Genomic DNA, 22,827 nt, shown 5'->3' with positions numbered 1-22,827 from the left:
TTCCACTAGGCTTCTCTAGAAGCTATTGCTTCAATTCAAAGCTCAAATTAATAAATATGTAAAAACACGCTTATGAAATAGGATAAGGTAGTGCTTTCAAGGTGCTTTACCTACTAGTTGCTTACGAGACTAATAAGACGCATACTCTTTCTTCATACTTATGCATACAAAATTAAAACGCTGACTTGTACAGAAGTCAGGTGGCATGACCTATCTCAGTATATTTTCTCTGCCCTTCAGTGCCATCTCTTTTGGTAGTCTGCATCTATTTAAGGCAGTAGGTATTAGAGAACTGCAAAGGCAGACTGAACGAAAGGCCTAGGTACTCACTTTTAGTGTTATGTTCTTCAGTAAAGTATCCTCTAGCACAGCCTGGAGTTTCCTGTTGATCTCTAAAGAGAGTTCCAACGTGAGCCCGCTGTCGGCAGGGTGAGACGTGTACAGAGACGCCATGATCCCACCACGCCTGCTCAAATGAACTTTGTTAAAGTCAGAGGCCTCTGAGGACAAGGTTCCAGCTTCTTCTCGCAGAATGTAACTCTGAATAATCCTAGAGAAAATGAGGATAGATATCACAATGCATTGCAACTGCAGAGACTGACTTCTGCTCCAAATATTAGCTTGTTTCAGGGAGACTTAAACTATATTTGGGATGAAGAAAATGACGTCACTGTAAACCTGATGAGCAAAACCATGGTTGATGTAAGTGCCCCGGCCTAGAAGGGCATTTCAGATGAGGGGAAGGACTTTGACAACGAAGCCCATTTCTAGCTACAAATGCATCAACAGTGAATAAATCAGCCAACATAACAGTTTGTAGGGCTCACCCATAAAAAGAAACTCAGGCAAAGTCCTGTTCCCTGACTGCAGTCACTAACAGATCTCCTAGTGACTTAACTGGGGTCAGAATTTCGCTCCAAGCACTCCTAGTGACAAAACCCAAGCCCAAGACTGAAGGCTTTTGCTTCAGCAAAGGACCAAAGAGCATGCAAGATTTGTACTTGTAACTGTTCTCGGAGATGTAGCTTGACTACTGTCTAAAGCAATTCCAGAAAGCATCTCTCTTTGTCAGTTTTATTTGCACAAAAACGCAACTAAAGGAGATCTGACAAAGCTTCCAAGCAGATAAACAGTCACAACCTGAATACAACATTTACGTCATGAAACAACTCTAGTAATACATTCCTATTGTTTTTCCACAGGACCACTACCTCGTGCTGGGAAGGAATCAATCAGAGCCGTGGAAAGGAGACTGCCTGGCAGACCTTTACATCAATAATGCTAGAAGGGGAGCAGCAAATGATACAGGGGATGACAGAAAGAGAAAGGATGGGCTCATGCTTAAGTGGGTGAAGTGTCTACCTGGAGATGTGGATTCTGCCCCTGCCTGTCACACAGGTCAGTCACTTCAGCTAAACTTTTCAAAGATGTTACCAATTGTTTGTGCCTCATTTTCTAGTTCACAACTTGAGACCTTAGAGTTTGAATTTCAGCAGTGCTGAGAGCTCCTACCTGATTGAGGTAAAGAAAATGAGCTTCAAATCTCAGGTGTGCTACACGGTGTTGACTATTCTGAGAAAGTAAGGATCTGGGGGAAGACACCCAACCAGAAATCCTCTGTGCCTCTGTCTGCCACCTACAGAATGATGAGTACCATCCCACTCCCATCTCAGACATGCAGAGATGGATCTTAAGTGTCAAGCACTCAGATACCGTAATGGTACGTACCACAGGAAAACCCATGAGGAAATAGCAATAATTCTGTCTTCAGAGGACAGTGTGAATAGCGTACACTAAATGGCCAGACACAGAACAACACACTGAGGACAAAAACTATTAAGCAACTGTTCATTCACTAAGTTGCCATCCATTGGTTCAGAGAACAGTTTGTTCTGACTCAGATCAGGAATTACTGCCCTAAGGTTACTGAATACACACAATTAATAGACAGAATCCCTACCGCCGAGAGCTTACAATCACTTGAGGCACCAATAATAAGTGGGCATATTTCATAAGAGATATTTAAACAGCAAAAAGCAATTCCCCAGAAAAAAAAAGACAGCATACATGACTTCTTCCGCTCTATGACCAAGCTATAACTGAACTGGGCAACCCCCCCAGGAAAAGCCTACCCTGTAAGTAGCACCATAACCAGAGCTTGGTATATCACACTCTTTAAGTATATGCCTCTGGATCTGATATTTTATTACAATATATATTAAGCATTATGCTATTTTTACTGTACACAAAGGCCCCCACTAGAAATTATGCAAGAGGCAAGAATTCTTGTGGGGGATATCTTTTATTGGACCAAGTGCACGGGTAGAATAGACCTAGGCAAGCATTCAGGTATAACAGTGGTTCACAAACCTGCAGAAATCCCAGCCTGTGATGAATTAAAAAAAAAGTAAATGGACCATGATAGCGATCCACAACCTCCTAGTTGGTCACTTTTTCTTGAACTGTTTTACAAAAGTAGTAAGGGAAAAACTATGATCTTTGAGGTACACTGTGGCTGCAGCAATCTTATCCTAACTTTTCTCTTTTAAGCCAATTAATTGTCTTACGTAAGATTCAAAGTCACGATACAGCAACCAAACACCAAAGACCATATGGCTCCAGTGGGATACATACTTGGTTTTTTTCCTGATTTCCTCCACCAGTTGCTTAATGTGATCCTCCATGAACTCCATCTTTTCATTTTTCCGAGCATGAGCCTTCTGTAGCCTGACAATCCTCTCAATCAGGATAGCCTTGTCCACTTCTGGGAAGTTATCGACAGCTACCGAAGAGCCAGTATTCTCAGGCGACCTATCTTCATTGCTGCTTCGAGCATTAAGAGAGCCTGCCAATGCAGTTTTGTGCTCATTAAAGAATTCTAGAGTAGTAAATACAGTATTTCTGTTCCACCCACCTCCACATACACCATCCAGTAAATCACTACCATTTGGAGCAGCCCAGGACTTTGATTAAATACTGTCTTCACGGAATGCCGATCTCATTTAGCCATTACTCGGTTTGTCTGTCCACTGTATTCGTATAATTTTAATGCATCTGTTCAGAAAGTGGTAAAACTCCTTACAGTGAGCACAACTGTACTGATGTAAAGGATATATTTATATCTCTGTAAATGTATTACTGGTGTTATTGCCCCAGCAGGAGGGGCTGACTGATTTTCCCTTCGTAAAGTTCTAAACTGATATAGTTAAAACTTTATGAAACTTCAGTGTAGACCAGCAAATCTCCGACATGAGCGCTCCAAACTTAGCCGCTTCCTACTTAATGACAGAAGGGATCCCGAAAAGCTCTGAGGCAACTTTAAAGACAGTGGGGAGAATAAAAAGAAAAAGGCTCAATACATCAAATCCACACGCTGACAGAACATGTCGTTTTTTACATAATGAACCTACTTTAATACTATCTATTACTGATCAAATAAATTAATTAATGCCTGAAGGCGAAAAATGATCTTTGAGCTAAAAATAATAAAACAGTGTTCTGCATAAGTACACTAGGCCACTAACCAATTTACCCAATGTCAAATATCAATATAAAACCATGTTGGAGCCGACCGCTATTATCTCTCTGACTTTTGACTAAGTTTAAGGAAATCATCTAAGATCCCCTCTAGATTTTCAGATAAAGGCGCGGTAGGATCTGAGGCGTGATCCACATGTGCCTGGAAGGAGGTATGATTATGGGATCCAGCATCAGATCCAATTACGCCTTACTGCCAGTGCAGGAGAAGCCCAGAATCGCAACTGCGGGCTCCCCCTGCACCAACAAGTAGCAAGCTTCTGCAGCTGCAAGCCCGACATCTGCGTCCCATGCCAGCTGCAGGGCTCACGGCCAGTGCAATGTGTGGTGCACCCCTGTGGCTGGGAGCCCTGCCTGTCAGCTAATAGGGCTCCCAACCACGCAGGACCTGGCCACACACTGAATTAATGGTGTGATAAAACCAAGCCACAAACTTGTTACACATTTTTTGTGGAATAACTTTGTGACTCATCTTATTAGACGAACTGCCATTAGTCCTTGTTTTATCATGCCATTAACTGAAAGCATGGTTAGGTCACATACAGCTTAAGATGCAGTTAACTGGTTAATCACACCTTAAGTGTAATGTGTATATGGGGTGTAAGGTACTTTTAAACATCAATGCAATAACAATTGAAAAAAAGTAGGAGCTAGCTCTCATGGCTATTGTTTAAATCTTGTAATCAAAGCACATGGCTACACCTATACTGAGAGGCCTAGGTATTGTGTTCTCAGCCATAATAGTATCCCATGGCAGTGAATTTCACAGGCAAATTATGCAACAGGTAAAAATGGAGCCATTTCAAAATGCACTTATTTCCAGATACTTCATAGTGGCAGGTATTGCACTTCTCAGGTCTATGTACTGAGAGACAAAAAAAATAATAAGGGGGGAGGGGAGGGGAAAGGGGGAAGAGAGCGCAAACTTTAACAGACCTAAGGGCTTTTGTCAGGTAAATGGGTGCAATACTGTATCTCTGTGTATTTACAGGAGACTACTTTGTTAAACCAGTAAAAACAGCAAACCACTATTTAAGTTACCTGATGAGCTAGAACGACTTCCCATGCTGCTCACTTCTTTATCATAACTACCGTTTTCAATCTGTTCCAGTTTTCTTCGTGCTGACAGTAAGAGATGATGATGAGGGTTACCAAAATGAGGATAAACCTTAACCCAACACAGTATATAGCTTCCAACCCTAGAGAAATTCAGGCATTTTTCAAAATACTAGTGCCTGAACGCTTCTGAGAAAAAGCAGGCTCTAACATTTATTAGTTTGTTCTGCCCCGTTCTGGGTGAGAAAAGAATTCCATGTATTACACAGTCTTGGAACAGTAACGCATGCTATTGATCGCTTTTTAAATAACTAATGAAGGACATAACACAGCTCTGTTCTAGTTGTCATTGTTCCTGGTAGCTGACAGCCAAGTATGTTCCTCCCAGGAGCTGGATGACGCTTCAGTAAAAAGGGGAAAATGCATGTGAAGAGGAAAGGTTCATACACACATACACAAGGGAAACAGAATTCCCTCTTGCACAATATGAAGATGAGACAAAAGCTGCATTTCCATGCAAACTCCAAATGCACATGTGATTATCATCAAATGCATTCAGAACGGATGCACTTCTGAACTATTAATGTTTTTCACTTACTTTGCACGCAAATTATTTACCAGTCTTCCTACAGCCATAATTAAACAGATAAAGCTCTTTGATAAAAATCAAACAATAAATGCCACAAACAGTCCCAGCTCCAGTAAGGGCTTAGGGAAATGTTGGCAGGTTCTGAACACACAATATGGCAGAATTCAGATAAACCAAATTTACCCAGAAGAATGTCACAACCAGCATAACCAGGGAAGGTAAAAATCAAAGAGTTTGTGTTTTGTTTGTTGTAAAATGGCTGTATTACATGGGGTTTATTTACTTTTTAAGGCAAACCTATTTCAAATCATGGACTCATGAGTTACTGTTGATGAGGTGCAACTAACATTCTTCAGCAATGAATAGAGAGCCAGAACCCCTCTCTACCAGCATGGGGTGAGGAGAGGCCATATTAGCACACACACTACTGTCTGGAGCTGGAAAAAATTTCAACCTTGCTGAAGTTGTTTGGTGAGATCTTTAAGATTTGATGTGTGCTTCCGCTTCTGAGTAACCAGCTCATCCTTTAGTTCATCCACTTGGGTATTCAGCACTGTTAGCTCTTTCTGTTGAGAATCTAACTCCGTCTGTAAGGCCAGGACCTCATGTCTGCGCAGCTCTTCCTCCTTCTGCAGTTTGTTGGTCTGAATTTACAATGTTAAAAAAAAGACAAATAAAAAACCAGAAGTAACCATGTGCTTAACAGAAACAACACATTCACTTACACTGCACCTGCCTTCTATCCAAGGATCCTGCACTCTTTTATATCACAATTAAGATCAACATCACCACTGTGGGGATGTGGTGTGCCATGACTAGGGTTACCATACATCCATATTTTCCCAGGCATGTCCTCTTTTTGGATCATCTGATCTCTGTCTAGGCGGTTTTTTGAAATCTGAACCAGCGTCTGAGATTTTGCTCTGTTCCACTGACAGGAGCAGGGGAAGGGTGATTAAAGACAGGGGGCACCACATGCACGTATGCGCCCATGTGTCTGCGTCTGTGGAGGGGGACAGGTGCCTGGTGGTGCTGGGGGAAGCTGTCCAGGTGCTGGGGCAGAGTAGGGAGGCGGTGGAGAGGCATCTGCCCCACCAGCAGGGGAAGGGGATGGGGACCCTTTGGGGGCAGCAGGGAGCTCTGTGGCTGGGCTAGTGGCACCAGGGCTGGTGTAGTGCTTGTGGGGGTGGGGTGACCAGGAGATGCTACCGCAACCAGGGGAGGGGGGGCATGGCTAGGTCACCTGGAATGGTCCTGGAGCCCCAGCCCAGGGTGGAGGGGGGGTGCCATAGATCTTCCCTTCTCTTGCCTCCAGCCTACTCTGGGGCCAGACTTACTCTGCCACTGCCACTTGCCATGCTCCGAGCTGGCTGGGACAGGGGCAGCTGGGGGCCCCCTCCAGCAGGGCTGAGGGGAGCAGGGGGCTGCAGGTAGGGAGTAAGAGGCACTGGCAGGACTGGGAGGGCTGTGGGTCGGGAGTGAGAGGCACCAGCATGGCCTGGGGGGTTGGGAGTGAGAGGCACCAGTAGGCCCAGGGGTCTGCAGGATGAGAGTGAGGGGCAGCAGCAGGGATGGGAAGCTGCAGGTTGGGAGTGATGTGTCCCCCTGACAGATGTTACCATATTTCCAGTTTCAGAAAAGAGGACCCTAGCCAGGGCAACATGTCAGCAACTGGACCAGCAAGGGAAACCCAGAGCCCTGACTTTTCATCCTCAATCCTCTTCGGGTGGTGCAAGGGATGTTCCCCAGTAGCAATTCCTCTGATCAAACACCTCAGGAAGGAATGGAAAACCTTATTTTGAGAGGGAACTAAAAGAGCTGCACTTGTTTAGCCAAACAAGTCAAAAGCTGAGCGGATATACCATATTCTTTATAAACAGATCGAAAGTAAACACTGAGGGTATACGGATGCAGAAGAACTATTCCAGGACAGCTGGCACAGAACAAAAGGGTATAAAAGTGGCCATGGATAAATTTAGGCTGGAAATCAAGAGTAGGTTTCTAAGCAACAAAGAGGAGCCTTGAGAAGGAGCTTGCTAAATGTATGAATGGACCAGCACAATATGGCTGCAGGGGACTAGACTCTATGACCAATGTTCGTCCGGTCTGAACGCCTGAAGACAAACGGCAAGGCCTTCAAAGATTCTAGTCTTCCACCGCACAAGTAAATCCTTTTTTTTCTAAGCCTGGGCTGTCACTTGGAGGCACTTTGATTAACCACACAAATGCTGTGGTTTACATTACTAAACCACACTCTTGCCAGCCTAACTTTTCCACTTGTGTCTGTGCATACCTCCTTCCAGAACGAAATCATCTGTCCTAGCAAAAGCAAAGGGCTGCCTCTACACCCAGGACTTTTGATGTTTCATCTGTATGAATCCCCCCGTCCCTCACAGCCAACACAGCTATGCCAGCTGAAGTTCCTTGTGCACACCACGTTTAAACAAGGGACATTCAGAAACCAGTTTCACATGCAAATCACATCATGTAAAATGCCAGATCAATGCAAGCCATGACAGTGAACTCACACCATGACTCCATCCACACAGCCCAGGCTCCATCCTGAGTCGTCACCCCTACAACTCTAGAGGACAGCGACGGGGAGGGGGCACAACTCTGTGTTTGGATGGGCATAAAAATAGCAGCAAGATTCTTCCCTCGCCCCTAAAGATAACAGGTCTTAGATGTCACTGCCACTGGGATACATAAGGCCATCCACACACCAGATTTGTTACTGTACTAAGTTGGCAGACTCAGGAATCTGCTCCTATTGCTGCTGCACTGGCTGTATTCAGATATTGTTTTCAGTCTTTTATTTCTAACCACAAGGGTCAGAATTTTTCATTTTCTTTGGAACAAAAACCAAAATTCTATCCTCATTATGTAGTTGAAGAAGCTGAAGCCCCAAATCTACACCTTAAACCAGCCCATACTAGATAACCTGCGGACACTGTGCGTTGTACTCACCAAATCGTCTTTGGTCTGTCTCACATGTTCCAGCTGCCTCTGTACCTCTCGTTCACTGTAAGTGAGCTTATCGAGCTGGTTCTGTAATGAATTGTTTTCAGACTGAAGCTGTGCATTCTTACTGGTTAGTTTTTCAGTGAATACCAGTAGCTCAGACTCTCTTTTCCGACTGCCTTCAATGTCCTTTTGGAGATCAGTAATCAAGGAGTTCAGACTATCCACTTCTTCCTTCAATGCATCCATCTCTTGTTCATCTCTGCCAAAACCATGATACAGTTTTTAAAGACTTTGCTTGAGTTTAAATATAAACGTGAATGAATTAAATGGCTTTCAGTGTGCCAATAAGGTATCAATGACGCCAGTCATATTTGTGAGAACGGCCAGTAAAGATCAGGTATAAGCACTACCTGAACTTGCAAATTCAATTGACTAACGTGGCACAACCCTGACTGAGGTGCAATTCCACAAATAAGCAGCAGTTCCAAAGGGGTCCATAAGCGAGGACCCCCTTGGAAGATACAAATCCAGGGTAGAAGGCACAACTAATCCTGCCTAATCTTTTAGAAGAGCAGGGTTTACATGCACATCTCTGCAAAAATATTTTCCAAACTTCCATAGTGATTTTTTGGAAAATATTAAGAAGTACAGAAATATTTCCTCAGTGTAAACAGACCTCTAATCTTTTCTTGCTTTTTGTTACCATTCAGAGTATACATCTAAATTCTGCCCAAATAGTTTATTACCACACATTCATTGAGTTTACATTTCTTTTAATATACCTGGATATAAAACAGACCACAAAAACCCTTTAGGATTGTAAAAGCACTATCTGTTCCTTATATTAAGGATGAGCTTATCTTGAGACTATTAACCTCCTTTGTGGTCAAGTATTTCCCTTTATTCTAATCTGACTGAGGCTGTAGCTGACTGAAGTGGGAAGCTAGAACAGTAAATTATGCTGTTTTCAAAGTGGACTGATCTATCACAGGCAAATGAAACTGGAGGAGTTTCAAATTCCAGTTAACCCCTACGGGGAAAAAAGTCACAGCAATAAATCATTCTCTCAAAAATTATAATTTGTTTCTGTTTAGTTGATATAACAGGCAAGAAACCAGCTTTTTCTCAAAAGGCAGAAAGAGATGCATTTTGTTAAAAGCTAAGGCAGCGGTTCCCAATCTGTGGCACGGGTACCACCAGTGGTACGCGTTAACTGATTTATTATAATTACTTTATAGGACAAAAATTTGCTGGTGGTACTTAAGGTTGAACTGAAAAATGTGCTGGTGATACTTGAGGTTGTATTGTTTTAAATTGGTGGCTCACAATCTGTCAGAGTTTGGGAACTTCTGAGCTAAGGTACTTCTAACAGTAGTAGCCACTTTTGTATACTGATTATATTTAATATAAATAGAATCTTAATACATGGTTTACTAAAGATTAATGTTTAGGAAAATGAAATGGGTATTCAGAGGTCAGATGTTGTAGAGTCCAACTAGTCAAAAGACCGGCTATATCCAACAGGTATTGCATGACCTAAAAGCATGACCTCTATTACTGATGTAGTGCACTCATGCACAAGGCCAACTTGTCTATCTGGTTCCTAGGACAAATTTACATTGGTTAGAAATATCTACTACATCTACAAAAATGTGGAAAAAAGAAAAATCACTCAGTGAGAACTCCCTCAGTGTGAAAGAGTACTAAAGAGGCTGACATGGAGATAACCATCAAAAGATTTATGCAAGGGGTAGTCAGCTTCTCGCTCTGCTCCCAGGAGCTTCTCTCTGCACACCAGCGTGTTGGCATGGTATTCAATATAGGACACTTACTGCTTGCTTTATCTTATATTACATATGTACACTGCTGTTACACTGCTGCATGTGGTAACTGCAGTTTTCTTAGAAAAGACCAATGCTATGTTAGCACGAGCCAAAGGGCATATAAAGGAACTGAAAATGTTCATTTGCGTATCCCTGAGGAAGGCCGACAAATTGCTGAAATATTGTCCCATGGCAAATTAAAATTGCTTACAAGTACTGCAGGAATGTGTAGGTGGATTATTTGTGATGCTTGTCTGCCTCCAGAACAGTTCGAATGTGTGAAAACAGATAGTATTTGTTTGTGTTCTATTTCACATAAACCATATGGAAATATGATTATGCCCAGACACTGTTCTGGGATGTCCATAAGCCAAATTCTCCTCCAGCTTAGAGTAGAGGGTGTGGGGTAAGCCAACATTTGCTACAGTGCAGTTAACGGAGCTTTGCCAGAACCAAAACTAGTTCAAGAGAGGAGAACCAGCCCTTCTGTTCCTTAAAAGCTAAGGATTTGATGTAGATAAATTTGAGATGCAACTTAGAGATGCAAATGAGCTCAAGTACTAGGTGAATGTTCTGAAAAATCACATGTTAATGGATATAAATTAAGGTTTCCTTTAAGTGCTTCAATGCACCCATCACAATAAAAGAGCCTGATCCTCTCAGCTCAGCTGCCTCTTGAATCACATGAGCACTGAACAGTTTCCCTGCATGGAAGCTGAACAGTCAGCTCCAGAATGCACACTTATTTTTATCCTGACAGGTCCCATTGTTATATGATCTATTATCTGTAATATCATCTCTTATCTGATCATCACATTTCATCAACATAATGAATGTTCTTGGGTACATTTAAATCATTCAGAAGTTTTACAAGGGGCTCTACTGGAACAGGATAGATTCCCTAAGGACACCCAAGTATAATACATACCAAGGCAGAAATATTTTTAAAACAAAAACATGCTGCAGATTTAAGGGAAGTCTGTTTTAAATCCACACTTTAATGTATACCTTTGATGTTGTTCCTGCAGATGATCAACAATTTTCACTCTGTCCAGCAAATTCTGAATCTCAGCCTTCTGCCGATTAATGATTTCTTTGTACTTAGATAACTCATCATCTGTTCTCAACCTTTCATCCTCTAGACACCTCACCTAAATGTAGAAGATAAAAGAAACTATAAGCTTATTTTCTTAGCAAACTTCAGAGCCGGTAAGTTTTATATGGCAGTCTAAAGTTCTGATTAATTATTATAGTATAGTACTGCCTTCCTGTTTTTGAACATGAAGTGTACATATAATTGGATTCAAAAGCTAAATTAAATACTAATTTTAGTCATATGAATATGAAAAAGCTGTAAATATCAGCTGCTTAAAAGGACCAAATTAAATAAAATCAAGAAGTCCAATACAATCTTCCCTAAAGTTTCATAACTCTACAAATATCAAGGAATCAAGGCTCCTTAACTTTACCATCTTCCTGCTATTAACAAAGGCAACGTACATCATGCCCTCCCAATCCTTTTCTCCAAAGACCAGCCCTATGGGGTCTGCACTGCTCCTCTTCTAGCCGGGATCAGGATGAGTTGTTTGGCAGTGGTCTATGGCCCTCACCAGCCTCCAAACAACACCCAAACGCAGCTGAACTCTAATCTTTTGTGTAATTCTTCTGCCAGTTGGACAAACTCTAACTGCTTGTACAGATCCATATAGTGCAGTTCTACATAAATATACACCGCATAGACGGTAGCAGTCATTTTCAAAACCTACTAAAGTACTCCTAATAGCTTTGCTGTAAAACGTGGCAGAGAAAAAAAAATGGGACAGCAAGAGGTACCAGCTCAATGACACTCCAAGAAACACTGGCTAGATCAGCCATTCCTAAATAACGCAGCCCCCCTTGAGCTCATCCTACAAAGTTCTCATTCTATAACGTGTATGGTGAGAATACATGCAGTGACTGTGTTTCATCTGTCTGATCTATTGCCAAAAGTTTTATACTCCATTTTCAACCTACGGCTACAGCAATCTTTAGTTACCTTTGTTCTCAGTGTACGCAGCTCATCCATGCCCTCTTTAAATGTTCTTTTCAAGTCCTCCAGTTCTTTGATTTTGGCATGATGTACCTGGTAAAGAAGGAGAGCATCACAATAAGCCTCAATCTGAGGCAGGAGAGTCTGTACGGCAGCACTCTGTGCCACAAACCTAAGGTAGCGCTCTACGCCTTCAGCCAGGAGCTGAGAGGGCTGGGGTGGCAACAGGAAACATGGAGTGGCAGCAGCAGTAGCAACAGCCACCTTTGAAACCAGATGCCTTAGTCTGGCCTCCCACTCAAAGGTTGCCAACCCCAGTTTAAACTATTATTAAACTTTATTATTGGGGTATGTGATACTTTAAAAGCAGCCAGTGTCTCTTGTTTTGCCTCCTTGCTTCTAATGAACAAAAACTGCCGAGACATAACTGCACCTTTCTTCAGTCAAACAATTACACATTAAAAAAGGACTAGTACTACAAGACCTGAGCAGTGGGAGTGTGACCCGTTACTGGCCTCCAAAAATGAGTTTCAGGCTGTCAGAAACAGGCCTGAATAAATCCTGTTTCTTCATTCCTCACTACCTAAAAACAAAGTCTAAAAAGCCATCCAACAGCAAGGACACCATAGAAACCTGTAAGCAAGATTCTGCGGTATTTAAACACCTCCAGTGCTTGTAGGAGCATCTGCCTACAAGGCAGTTTTGTCATTTTGTTGCCAAAGGAAGTAGTGCATCCTACATACTTCCATTCAGAGGACTACATAAAGAAGGCTTTTTAAGGGACAATGGCAGAGCCACCAGCACAACACTGGATTTTTTTTTTATTTTTTATTTGAGACAAGCAAGGCCAAAAATCAGGGAGCTAACAAGAGTCACTCCTTCCAGATTAGACGTAGTTGTGTAGTTGTAGGGGAGCTGTTTGGAGAAAACAGGCTGAAACAGTCACTAGCTAAACCTGGGTATTGGCATCCACCAACCCTCCTCTGCCAGCCAGTCTAACAAAGTCATTAGCAGAAGTAAGAAATTTTTTTCCGAGTGGACTTGCCACTGAAGGGAAATAAGCAACTTTGCCAGGGGGTTCATTGCTTGGTACACTGCACAGGAACAGCGGAGACTCAGTTTCAGAAGGGAAGTTTGCTCCAGTGTTAACAGACCTCATCTGCCACACATCTGACCCCAAACCTCTCTGTTCCCTCTCATCAGTCCCTGGCCACATCCTCTCCCCAGGCTCCTATTTCCTTTGGCTTGCAACCCCTCCAACTCTTCACTTAGGTTCTTCCTCTTTATCTGCACGGTACCCAAGACTGGGAGTAACTCTTTGAGAAAAAACTCTGTCCTCTCAGTTCTAGTGCCTGCACTACAATGGCCTCCAGCAACTGGGAAAGTCCTAATCATTCCCCAGCAGCCTTTAGCTAAAAGTTTGCTCACATGTTCTGTGCAGGAATCAAACTGTAGGAGCTGTGAGATGATAAAGCATGCTTATGGCAGTCTGAATTTTGAGAGAATATTACGACTAAAGCAGCAAGTCTCTGCTGAGCAGGCGAGAACCAAGATTCCCCCCTAGATGTTTTAGCCTTGCCAAATTTGTGGTGGCAAAAGGCAACACCAAAACCCTTTCTTCAAACTGTCGAGGCCCCATGGCTTCTCAAAAAAGCAATTGTCATTTCCCTCTAACTTTGTTCTTGGATATGCTGGAACATCCCCAAAAAAGTGTAGCCTGCAGCAGATACCTGGTATGCAAAATTCAGCCAGAGTAAATATTTGGCAAAGTTAAGCAACCAAAAACAAGTTCTAATCATGAGAAGCACTGGGCAACTTGGAAGAGAGGCCTTGCTGCCTCTAAGCAACACAATGTGTTTACCTCCAACTGGTCAGACTTTTCTTGCATTTGTTTCTCCAGTTCTCCCTTTGTTACACGGAGTTTTGCATCCAACTCGTTCGATTTAATTTCTTCTGACTCCTACAGGAATGCAAGAAGCAAGCACACTTCATTTTAGGCGCATTAAAAAAAAAAAGCCACTCTTTGCCCATTTTATGGGCACATGTTATTAATATCGCTGACTCTGCAATATGGCTACATAGAAGCTTTGAGCCTTGCCCTCCAAAGCTGGCCTCCCTATTTATTTTCCATTCATACCTAATCTTTGGACCTGCATATAAAATGACATGTCATCTCACTTATGCTATATACACAGTAATCTTTCACTTTATTACAAGTTATGCAGCAAATAGAAAAAAGAAAAATTAAATGCTAAACACGCTAAATTTCACCTCATAAGAAAACACACCTACTTGGTACGTTTTTATCATTTCTTGGCAGTTTTTCCGTATCTGATCTGCTTCCTCTTTTGCTTGTGTTAACTTTGTTGTTGCATCCTTGAGTCGGTCTCTAGTTTCCTAGAAAAACAGAAATGGATAATGGGTTGAACCTGCTGAGTATCATAAAGTTTTTAACTGAGGAAAATGTGACCTTTTCCAAATATTTTCAACTCCACGGTGACCAACTTCTCTCCAAATAGCAATGTATTTTGTTTGAACAACTGCAGCTATTGATGGAGACGGATAACATGAAAACCCTTAGCTTTTGTTTAAAAATTAAAAAAAAAAAAAATTCTAGGCCTTATGAATGTAGAGAAATTTGACATTATAAATCAAGTGAAAGCAAATAAAAATAAAGCTGTAGCTAATTACTTTTAAAAAAATCTCAATTTCTAAGCCAATTTCATGATTTAGCCTTCACCAGTTTCTGTAAGAAGCCATGTTTGAATTGTAACCCTCCCCGCCTTCAGTATGAAAAAATGGACAGAAGAAATGTACCATCCCCTGCCCTGCTGCCTCCAGCAATCCTCCTCAAGGTGTTAAAAGGAATAAGCCCTCAAAAACCAGCAGGCAGCACGAGTCAAACAGCTCAGCAAATGAAAATCTCTCATTGGTAGAGCCTACATTTTGTGAGCCAACATGAAGTCAGTAATTCTGAAAAAGAAAGTTAACAACAGGGGATGAATCCTTTCCAAACAAAGCTCATGCATCTAGGAAGACTTCCCTCTTCTGTAATAGATCTGTTACAGCCCATCCTCTCCATCTTAGACTCCTCAAAGCAAGGACCTTTTGCCATAGCTATCTCTTTCCTTTCAGTATGTGTGTGTTTAAAAAAGAAACAAGTGAAAAAGCCTAGTTTCTAACTGCTCTTTCTCCCCAATCAGACTGGCAGCGTCTGTAACCTGGATCACGCGCAGATTCTGAACTGGTAAATTCAGAATAGGAAGGGCAAGAAACTCTTAGCAGGGACTGCAGGGTGCATAATTTTGATTTGGTAAAAGGCCTCTGGCAATCGTACAGAAACAAAAACCCACTCTGGATATATTCTATTCTGTCCTTCCACAATTTCGCTTCTCAACTGGAAATTTCTTTAATCCATCTGTAGACAGCACTGCCTACAGATGGATTTAGGGGCACATTGCAATCTTACTCCAGGACAGTGCTTTACTAACCTTGTGAGAATCCATTTCAGTTTTCAATTTGTTTTGGGCCCATTTGACTTTGATAACATGAGAGTTTATTTCTTCTTTCAGTTTTTCTATCTCTCTGCTCAATCTAGTAGCTTCGCCTTCCTAAAACCAAAACAGAACACAGGTATTATTTTGCAGACTTTGATCCTCCGGTGTTTATATAGCTATAGCACTCATGTATGATTAGTCTTATTCTAAGTGTAGGCTGTCAACTTTAAGGCTATGAAAAAACGAACATAACGCTTTAGCCCCTAACTTGTAAATATCCTGCCATCGGAGGTGGTTCAAGCACCTACACTGAACAACTTCAAGAGCAAATTGGATGCTTATCTTGCTGGGATCCTATGACCCCAGCTGACTTCCTGCCCTTTGGGCGGGGGTCTGGACTCAATGATCTTTGGAGGTCCCTTTCAGCCCTAACGTCTATGAAATCTATGAAATGTTTAGGCCTGAGCTCCCCTAGTGAGAGTACATCCCTGTCTGCACACACTGCTGGTACATTTAGGGGCTGCTAGCAGACTGGTTTCGTCAGGAACGGTGACGATCCAGGAAAACCTAGATTTGCTGATCTTCTGAGAAGGCTGCAAAGGTGCAGTTTTACTCCTTCAGTAGATTGAGGGGACAGATGCAGGTTCCATGGAGCTACATTCAGAAGGTGCAAAAAGATGCAGCTAAATACTTAAGGACTGGTAAAACTTTTGTACAGAACCGATGGAATCCTTGCATGACTGGATACATAAAACAGATCAATACCGGAAAAAAGAAAATAGTCTATGTTTAAACTGCTCTGTGGTTGTAGTTCATACACTATTTATGCCAGCATAATAGTTAGCATAAAATGCTAACAAAGCACTGGGTGTGTTTAATATGCAACTAAGGACATGTGGTGCAGGGTAACAGCAAATGCTAGCAAAAAAACCACTCCACACAAACCACCTTTCCTATCAACAGCATGAATTGCCAAAGCATAGCTGGCCTGACCTTAGATACCAATATCTACAAACCAACATGTCATAAAATACTCCATGCATTATATTAGACTCCTAGCAACTGCAATGTTATTCCTTAAATGGGCCAAGTTTACCTTACCCAAGGTGTTTAGAGAAGCATGGCAAGAGGGCTGCATAAACACTGCAAATCTTCAGGGCTGCTCTCACAGGTAAACCTGCATTTAGATCTACCAGCTAAAGTTCCTTTTGCAGGTTTGAGCAGATCCCCTCCTTCTTATAGGCTGGAAAACCACTGAAATATACTTAAAAGGAGCCACTTAAAGCCACGGTTTCTTCAAGTTTCGGTGAGCTTACTTTGACCTTCCTTTTCCTGCTCACACCACAAAATGACATTATGAACAAATCCACTAGGTTTCAAGGAGAGATCAGCTACCAATGGCCCACGGGATGGATTTGTTCCACCAAGCAACTGTCCCCCATCCCTACCGGCCAGATATTGGCAGCAGTTCCGGAGTAGAGGAGAGCAGTCATGTTCCTCTGCTCCTGAGCAGTTTTGCTGCCGCACTGCCTGCTGCTGTCCCAGCCCTCCCTGCTTTCTCTTTCGTACCCTCTTATCGCAGCTGTTGCTTCTTTCACTAGTAAATTGGTTGCTAGCAGGATTTGGTGCCACTGCTAGCAACCAGTGAATGTTGGCTGGCAAGGGTAAAGGGCAGCAGCAGTGGCAGCAGCTGCAGTAAGGGGCCATGAGAGCAGCCTCAGCATAGAACCAGGACAGGTAGGGTGGCAACAAGTGGCTTAGAGGGGCAGTGGCAGCAGCCACCTTTGAACACAGCTACCTTCATTTGGCCTCCCACACCTTAAAGGATGCTGACTTGTGGTTTAAAGCTATTATTAAACTTTTATTACTGGGTAGCTGGTACTTTAAAGGAGCCAGCATCTCTCATTTCACCTCCTTGCTCGCAATGACCAGAAACTGCTCAGACATAAGACTGTAGGAAACTTAACTGCACCTTTCTTCAAACATTTGTGTGGAATATTAATAAAGGGCTTAGCACTGCAGGATGTAAGCAGTTGGGGTGCAACCTGTTACTGGCCTCCAAAAATGAGTTCCAGGCTTTCTGAACTGGCCCTGAATAAATCCTGTTTCTTCACTACTCACCACCTAAACAAATTTTTAAAAGCAACAAAACAGCAAGGACACAACAGAAAATCCTAAACATGATTCTGCAGTATTTAAACCCCTTCATCACTGCTTGTAGAACCAACTGCCTACAAGGCAGGTTTCTCATTTTGTTGCCAAAGAAACTAGTGCATCCTACAGACCTCCACTCAGAGAATTATCAGAAGGTGTTTCGGGGAGATGACAATAGAAACAATAGTCTTTTTCCCAAAAGAAAACTTTTTTCATAAAATGAATCTTCTGACCAACACACAGCAGAAGTGAATTCAGTAAGACACATTTCATTCCATAATTATGCTAAGTGAGGTCCAGACTATTCACAGAGTACTTTTAATCAGTTCTTTAAGTCTTGTACAATATGCCTAACATACCTTGGTTTCATAGAGCTGGTGCAGTCTTCCTTTTTCCTGAGAAAGCTGTTTGATTTTATTAGTATGTTTTTCAATTTCTTTATTTGCATCTCTCAGTCTTCTCTCAAGTATCTCCTTTTCTTTCCGGAGGTCTAACGATTCCTTTTCTCCTCGAACATATTTCATCACCATGGTTTCCTTTTCTTGGCGCGCTTCTTCACATTTCTTGTTTGCCTTTAAAATTGTTACTCTGATTCCGTTAATAATGCATTTTGCAGTTAGCATTGATAAGCAGGCAATACCCACACACAGTACTCCATGCAGTAACTATTGATGAAGGTGAGGATGCAGATATATATTTTCACTAGCATGATCAGGCTGAACACCAGTGTAATTGTAACGTGGACATAATATGCAGCCCTATGCTGGTGCATGTTATTCTACTCCAAGGAAAAGTAGCCCTAGGAAAATAAGAAGTACTTCTACACCAGTGCATGTTATTGGTATTGGTGCAGGTAGCTCTACTCAGTATTTGTAGGAACTGTCCATCTGGGCAGAGGTTGGACCCTTGTGGTTCCTTCCCTGCTATTCTATCTTGGGAGAACAGCTTGCTCAAATGCAAATGTGCTGTCATAGCACCCCTGCCACCTCGCGGCAGGGTACTGTTATATTGCCTACAGCAATTGGTGACCTGGAGAGAACCAGGTATGAGCTCATTCAGGCCACCAATGAAACTCATGTTTGTAATATTAGGTACATATCTTAAATGTCTGCAAGCCCACAGCTAAATATCTTATTTTAATGGCATAAATCAGCAGGCTGTACAGCTTCAGTGTATTTGAGCATTCATAAAATCAAAAACATACACATCTGATGCTTCGAAGTGAAAATATGTTTGCAAATATATATCGTGCCAAATCTCTCCCCACAATGTTCTAAATAATGTCTATTTAGTTGTCTGTTTAAAATCACGGAGATCTTATTTTCAAAAACTTACTACATTTTCATAAGAACAGGAAGCAAAAATTGTGTTCTAAAATTCACGTAACGTGGAGAAAGCCCCTGACTTAGTGCCATATTAAGAGAAAAAGATGACCCACCAGCAACAACAAATGAGGTTAAATGGTTAACCTGGAATTAGTCATTAAAGGGTGCATTTTAAAATCGGTAAGAAAGGAAATCTGCTGACAACTCAAACCAATACAAATAAGACTTAAATTAATTAAAATAATTTCACAGATAGGGAAACTAAAAAAGCATTAGCGGCCTAGATTTTGTATACATAAACATACAGATGCTCTGTCTTTTCACAGTCTAGGTGTCAAGGACTCTATTAAAGGTTAAAGTGCATCTTGGAAATCTTGGGGAATCTATTTCTAACATGATGAGGCTGCCAAACATTTCCAAGAAAACTGAATAAGCAATTCAGTGATTAAAAATCATTCTAAGATACCTGGTCCATACGAAATGTCATCTCCTTATGCAATTGCTGAATAGCATTTTTGGCTGCAGCATCTTGGGTTGTAAGCTTGTCTTTAGCAGCTTTAACTTCTTTATTAAGCTCTTCTATTTTTGCTTCTAACTGCAAAGCAAACATCATTGAGTAATCAGCAAAGAGACAATAAAAAAGATTTCAATCAAATTTTGGAAACATAGGAACATTTCACCTAAATTAGGTGTTACAGCACTTTAAAACACCAAGGAAAATATCAGGGTAGAATAAATTACTATGTGAAAAGGAAGAGGGATTTGGACTAATATCTCTCTCTCTGCTGATGGAGTCTATTGGCAAGGATAACAGAAGTTGCAAAGATCTCAGAATTAGGCCCTATGTTCTAATCCAGCTGCTTAGGTTTGCATTAAAAGAAAGAATCAGACATCTGACACCAAGAATTCAATACATTTAAGATGCACCTTGAATCACTGCCTAGCATATAAAATATAACTGATGGATTTGTGCAAGCATGCAATATTATATCAGTTACTTCAATTATGAACACACAGTACAAAACTGTATGGTTTTTCTCTGTTTGAAGAGAAAAGACTAAATTATTTTCCAGGGACTGACTTCTTTATAAAGAGGGGGGGTGGGAAATGAAAGAAGGAAAAAGAGGCTTCATTTTTAAATGCCATAAATATTACAACTCTCATTGCTGAAAAGTACCATTTTAAACCGCAGTGTCAAAAGATATTTGACTAACCTCATTAAAAAGTAATATTTTCTGAAACTGCCCCCAAATGTGAAACATTAAAGAGCTGGCTTAAATAACAAGAAACAGAATTCAGAGTAGCATGCTCACTTATCAGTACCACTTTCTGTGATAGTACATTTAAGTGAAATATCACAGCGAACTCATGATCCTCACACCATCAGACAGTGATAACAAGGAAATAAGAGCAAGGGACAAGTAAGCTGTTTGCTGCTTTAGGCAGGAGTATATGTTTCAGTTTCTAACTTTTTTAATCCATCTTCTTTTCAACCCTCTGTCTAATAATATTCTGAATGTTCAAAAGATTGCAGAGACGTCCAGAAGGCAAATAAGGATCCTGTAGCATGATACATTCTTCAGGCACTGGAGAACAAGTCTTTGCCATAACATTTGAGAATGCCCAACAAATTGGGCAGAGGAAAAAAAAAAAAAGACATTAACAGACAGCTATCTGACATGACTGGGATGCTAACACTAACAGTAGTGTTGTATATTAAATTACTAATATAAAAAAAGTTAGTAGTTTGGATATCATACCACATCACTACAGCACATTTACAGTCAGTTTAAAAATCCATGCTGAAACAACAGTAACAGCATTAACAGATAATCCCATTATAAGCACGCAGTGACATCCAGGATGACGCTCCCTTCTGCTTCACCACAAGGCTGCTGCCACAAACCAGTGAACAGCAGGGATGTTTTTCTCCTTAGTTGGTGACAGCTTAGAACAAGTGGAAGTGCCTGCCATACAGTCCTCTGCGGTGTTGTAAAATATTCACTTGAAAATATATATTTTATATAATTTTTTTAAATTTATATATATTTGGGGGGAGGGTTGTTTTGGTTTTTTTCGAGTTAATATTTTACAACACCGCAAAGGACTGTATGGTCACTACAGATGACTATATATATATATATATATTTTGAAGAGTGTCTCTAAAACATACGTTTACAGCAGTGATCATAATCTTTTACTAGTTATTTTCTTGGGTTTTCATTTCTTGGTTAGTTTAATAGCAAAATACTAAAAAGGCAGGTATTCTTGCACAGATTAAGAAGAAATCTAACCACATTAAGAGCTTCAGAGAAAGTACTCCATTCAGCATATTTGGTTCCAAAGGGCAGATAATCCATAATATCGTGAGATTTTACTATTGTTATCAATTATAAAATGCTGTAAGACATTAACAGCTAAAGTAGTTCCAAGTAGAACTTAACTTTTTACTTTCACATTGCTGCCTACTACTAAAAACAAGATATTTATATATTCTAAAGCAGGGAAGTCAAATTCATCTAGCCTCACAGAGCCATGACAATTAACACTGGCACCACTCATCCTGCCAACCAATTTCTGACCCCATAAGGAGACCAGCTTGCTGGATGGCATAACTCTGTGGGTCATATTTTTGACACCCCTGTACTACAGCATTTAAACTTAGAGAAATATTTCTTGAAGCATAGCTTAGAATGACATTACAGAAAACTGATAGGAATATCCCTTTCAGGCCAACGCGGCATATATTACATTCCCAACAGGGGTTTTATTCTCATTTGATTATGAATGCTGGCTTCAGCATTTACTGCAAAGAGGGAACTCAACTGTGTGCAATACAGGGTCTTCAGTGGAAATCTAAGGCACTGAAGTTAAACACAGGGAACCCCAAGAAATATTGAACAGCTGAAACTCCCTTCGACTTCCAGGCGTTCAACACATCAGTAGTTTGAACCCAAAAACTATTGAAAATAAAGACAGTATAAGCTTTCAGTAAAACAATTTCCTTAGTATGGAAAGAGACAGCCTGTTTCATATGGGGTTTATGAAAATACTGGGCCCGTTTCCCCCGTGCATCTCAGCGCCAGGCAGAGGCTCTTATTGCCAGCGTGTGGAAGAGGTCAGACCCCCCTGTGCTAGCTGTACCTGTTTAATAATGTTGAGGTGCTGCTTCTCTGTCTCTGTTCGTTTTTTCAGTTCGTCTTTCAAGTTGTCCTTTTCGGAACAAATTTCCAATATCAGTTCCTGATGCTTTTTGTTTTCCTTAATTAACCTGTATGCAACAAGGAAAAGGAGAATGAAACGTGGAAACCCACAATCGGGAGGAAGGACACGACACACAATGCTGTGCAAATGCGGTGTATTTTAGAACCCCACTAGAATTGCAGCCACCAAAAGCAATAAAGCCTTACAAAGAAAGGGTTAAATAGGTGTGTGGAGGACAAAAATAAGTGATCCCCAAAAAGCTAGGTACCTGTACATTTTAACCTAGAATGAGCTGTGACAGCTTTCTATAAACACTTTCGTGCAGGGTTTTTACAATAACTGCTGACAGAGCCTTATATACAGCGTGTTTATAACGTCCTTGTGAAACTTTAAACTTTAATAAGTTTGGATATACACTTTGGAGAGAAGCAAACTGTAAATGATGATTCAAAGCATAATTCATTAAGTTTTAACACAATACAGCTCGAATTTCTAGACTTCAACATAACACCACCTTTCACGATACATCGTTCAATCTGATTTTCCAACTCATAGAAAACATTTTATAGTTGCTGCTAAGTGATTTCATGAATTGCATTTGTGATCCTTACCCTATGCATGGCTTATACTAGGCTAAAATGAACTTAAT

General features: G+C 41.2%; 1 protein-coding gene across 3 annotated transcripts in view; it reads right to left on the bottom strand.

Moving 5' to 3' along the window:
• CCDC186 (coiled-coil domain containing 186) overlaps nt 1–22,827 on the bottom strand; it is a 44,450-nt gene that overhangs the window by 4,628 nt on the left and 16,995 nt on the right. For 2 of the 3 annotated variants that reach the window (XR_002104846.1, XM_019555910.1), the window contains exons 4-16: nt 22,119–22,245; nt 19,441–19,569; nt 18,009–18,221; nt 15,490–15,609; nt 14,270–14,395; nt 13,860–13,958; nt 12,005–12,091; nt 10,978–11,120; nt 8,150–8,405; nt 5,637–5,826; nt 4,579–4,659; nt 2,635–2,845; nt 331–550 (exon numbers count right to left, since the gene is read on the bottom strand). Coding sequence is in view for 2 of the 3 variants with exons in the window: in XM_019555910.1 (XP_019411455.1) it covers nt 331–550; nt 2,635–2,845; nt 4,579–4,659; nt 5,637–5,826; nt 8,150–8,405; nt 10,978–11,120; nt 12,005–12,091; nt 13,860–13,958; nt 14,270–14,395; nt 15,490–15,609; nt 18,009–18,221; nt 19,441–19,569; nt 22,119–22,245 (2,002 nt within the window). In the remaining variant the exon portion in view is untranslated. The remainder of the gene's footprint in view (nt 1–330; nt 551–2,634; nt 2,846–4,578; nt 4,660–5,636; nt 5,827–8,149; nt 8,406–10,977; nt 11,121–12,004; nt 12,092–13,859; nt 13,959–14,269; nt 14,396–15,489; nt 15,610–18,008; nt 18,222–19,440; nt 19,570–22,118; nt 22,246–22,827) is intronic. The other variant, XM_019555911.1, reaches the window with a different exon arrangement.

This window comes from Crocodylus porosus, unplaced genomic scaffold (assembly GCF_001723895.1).
Source record: "Crocodylus porosus isolate Cpor-Errol unplaced genomic scaffold, CroPor_comp1, whole genome shotgun sequence".
NCBI classification, from domain to species: domain Eukaryota; kingdom Metazoa; phylum Chordata; order Crocodylia; family Crocodylidae; genus Crocodylus; species Crocodylus porosus.
This window is presented reverse-complemented; position numbering and strand designations above follow the sequence as displayed.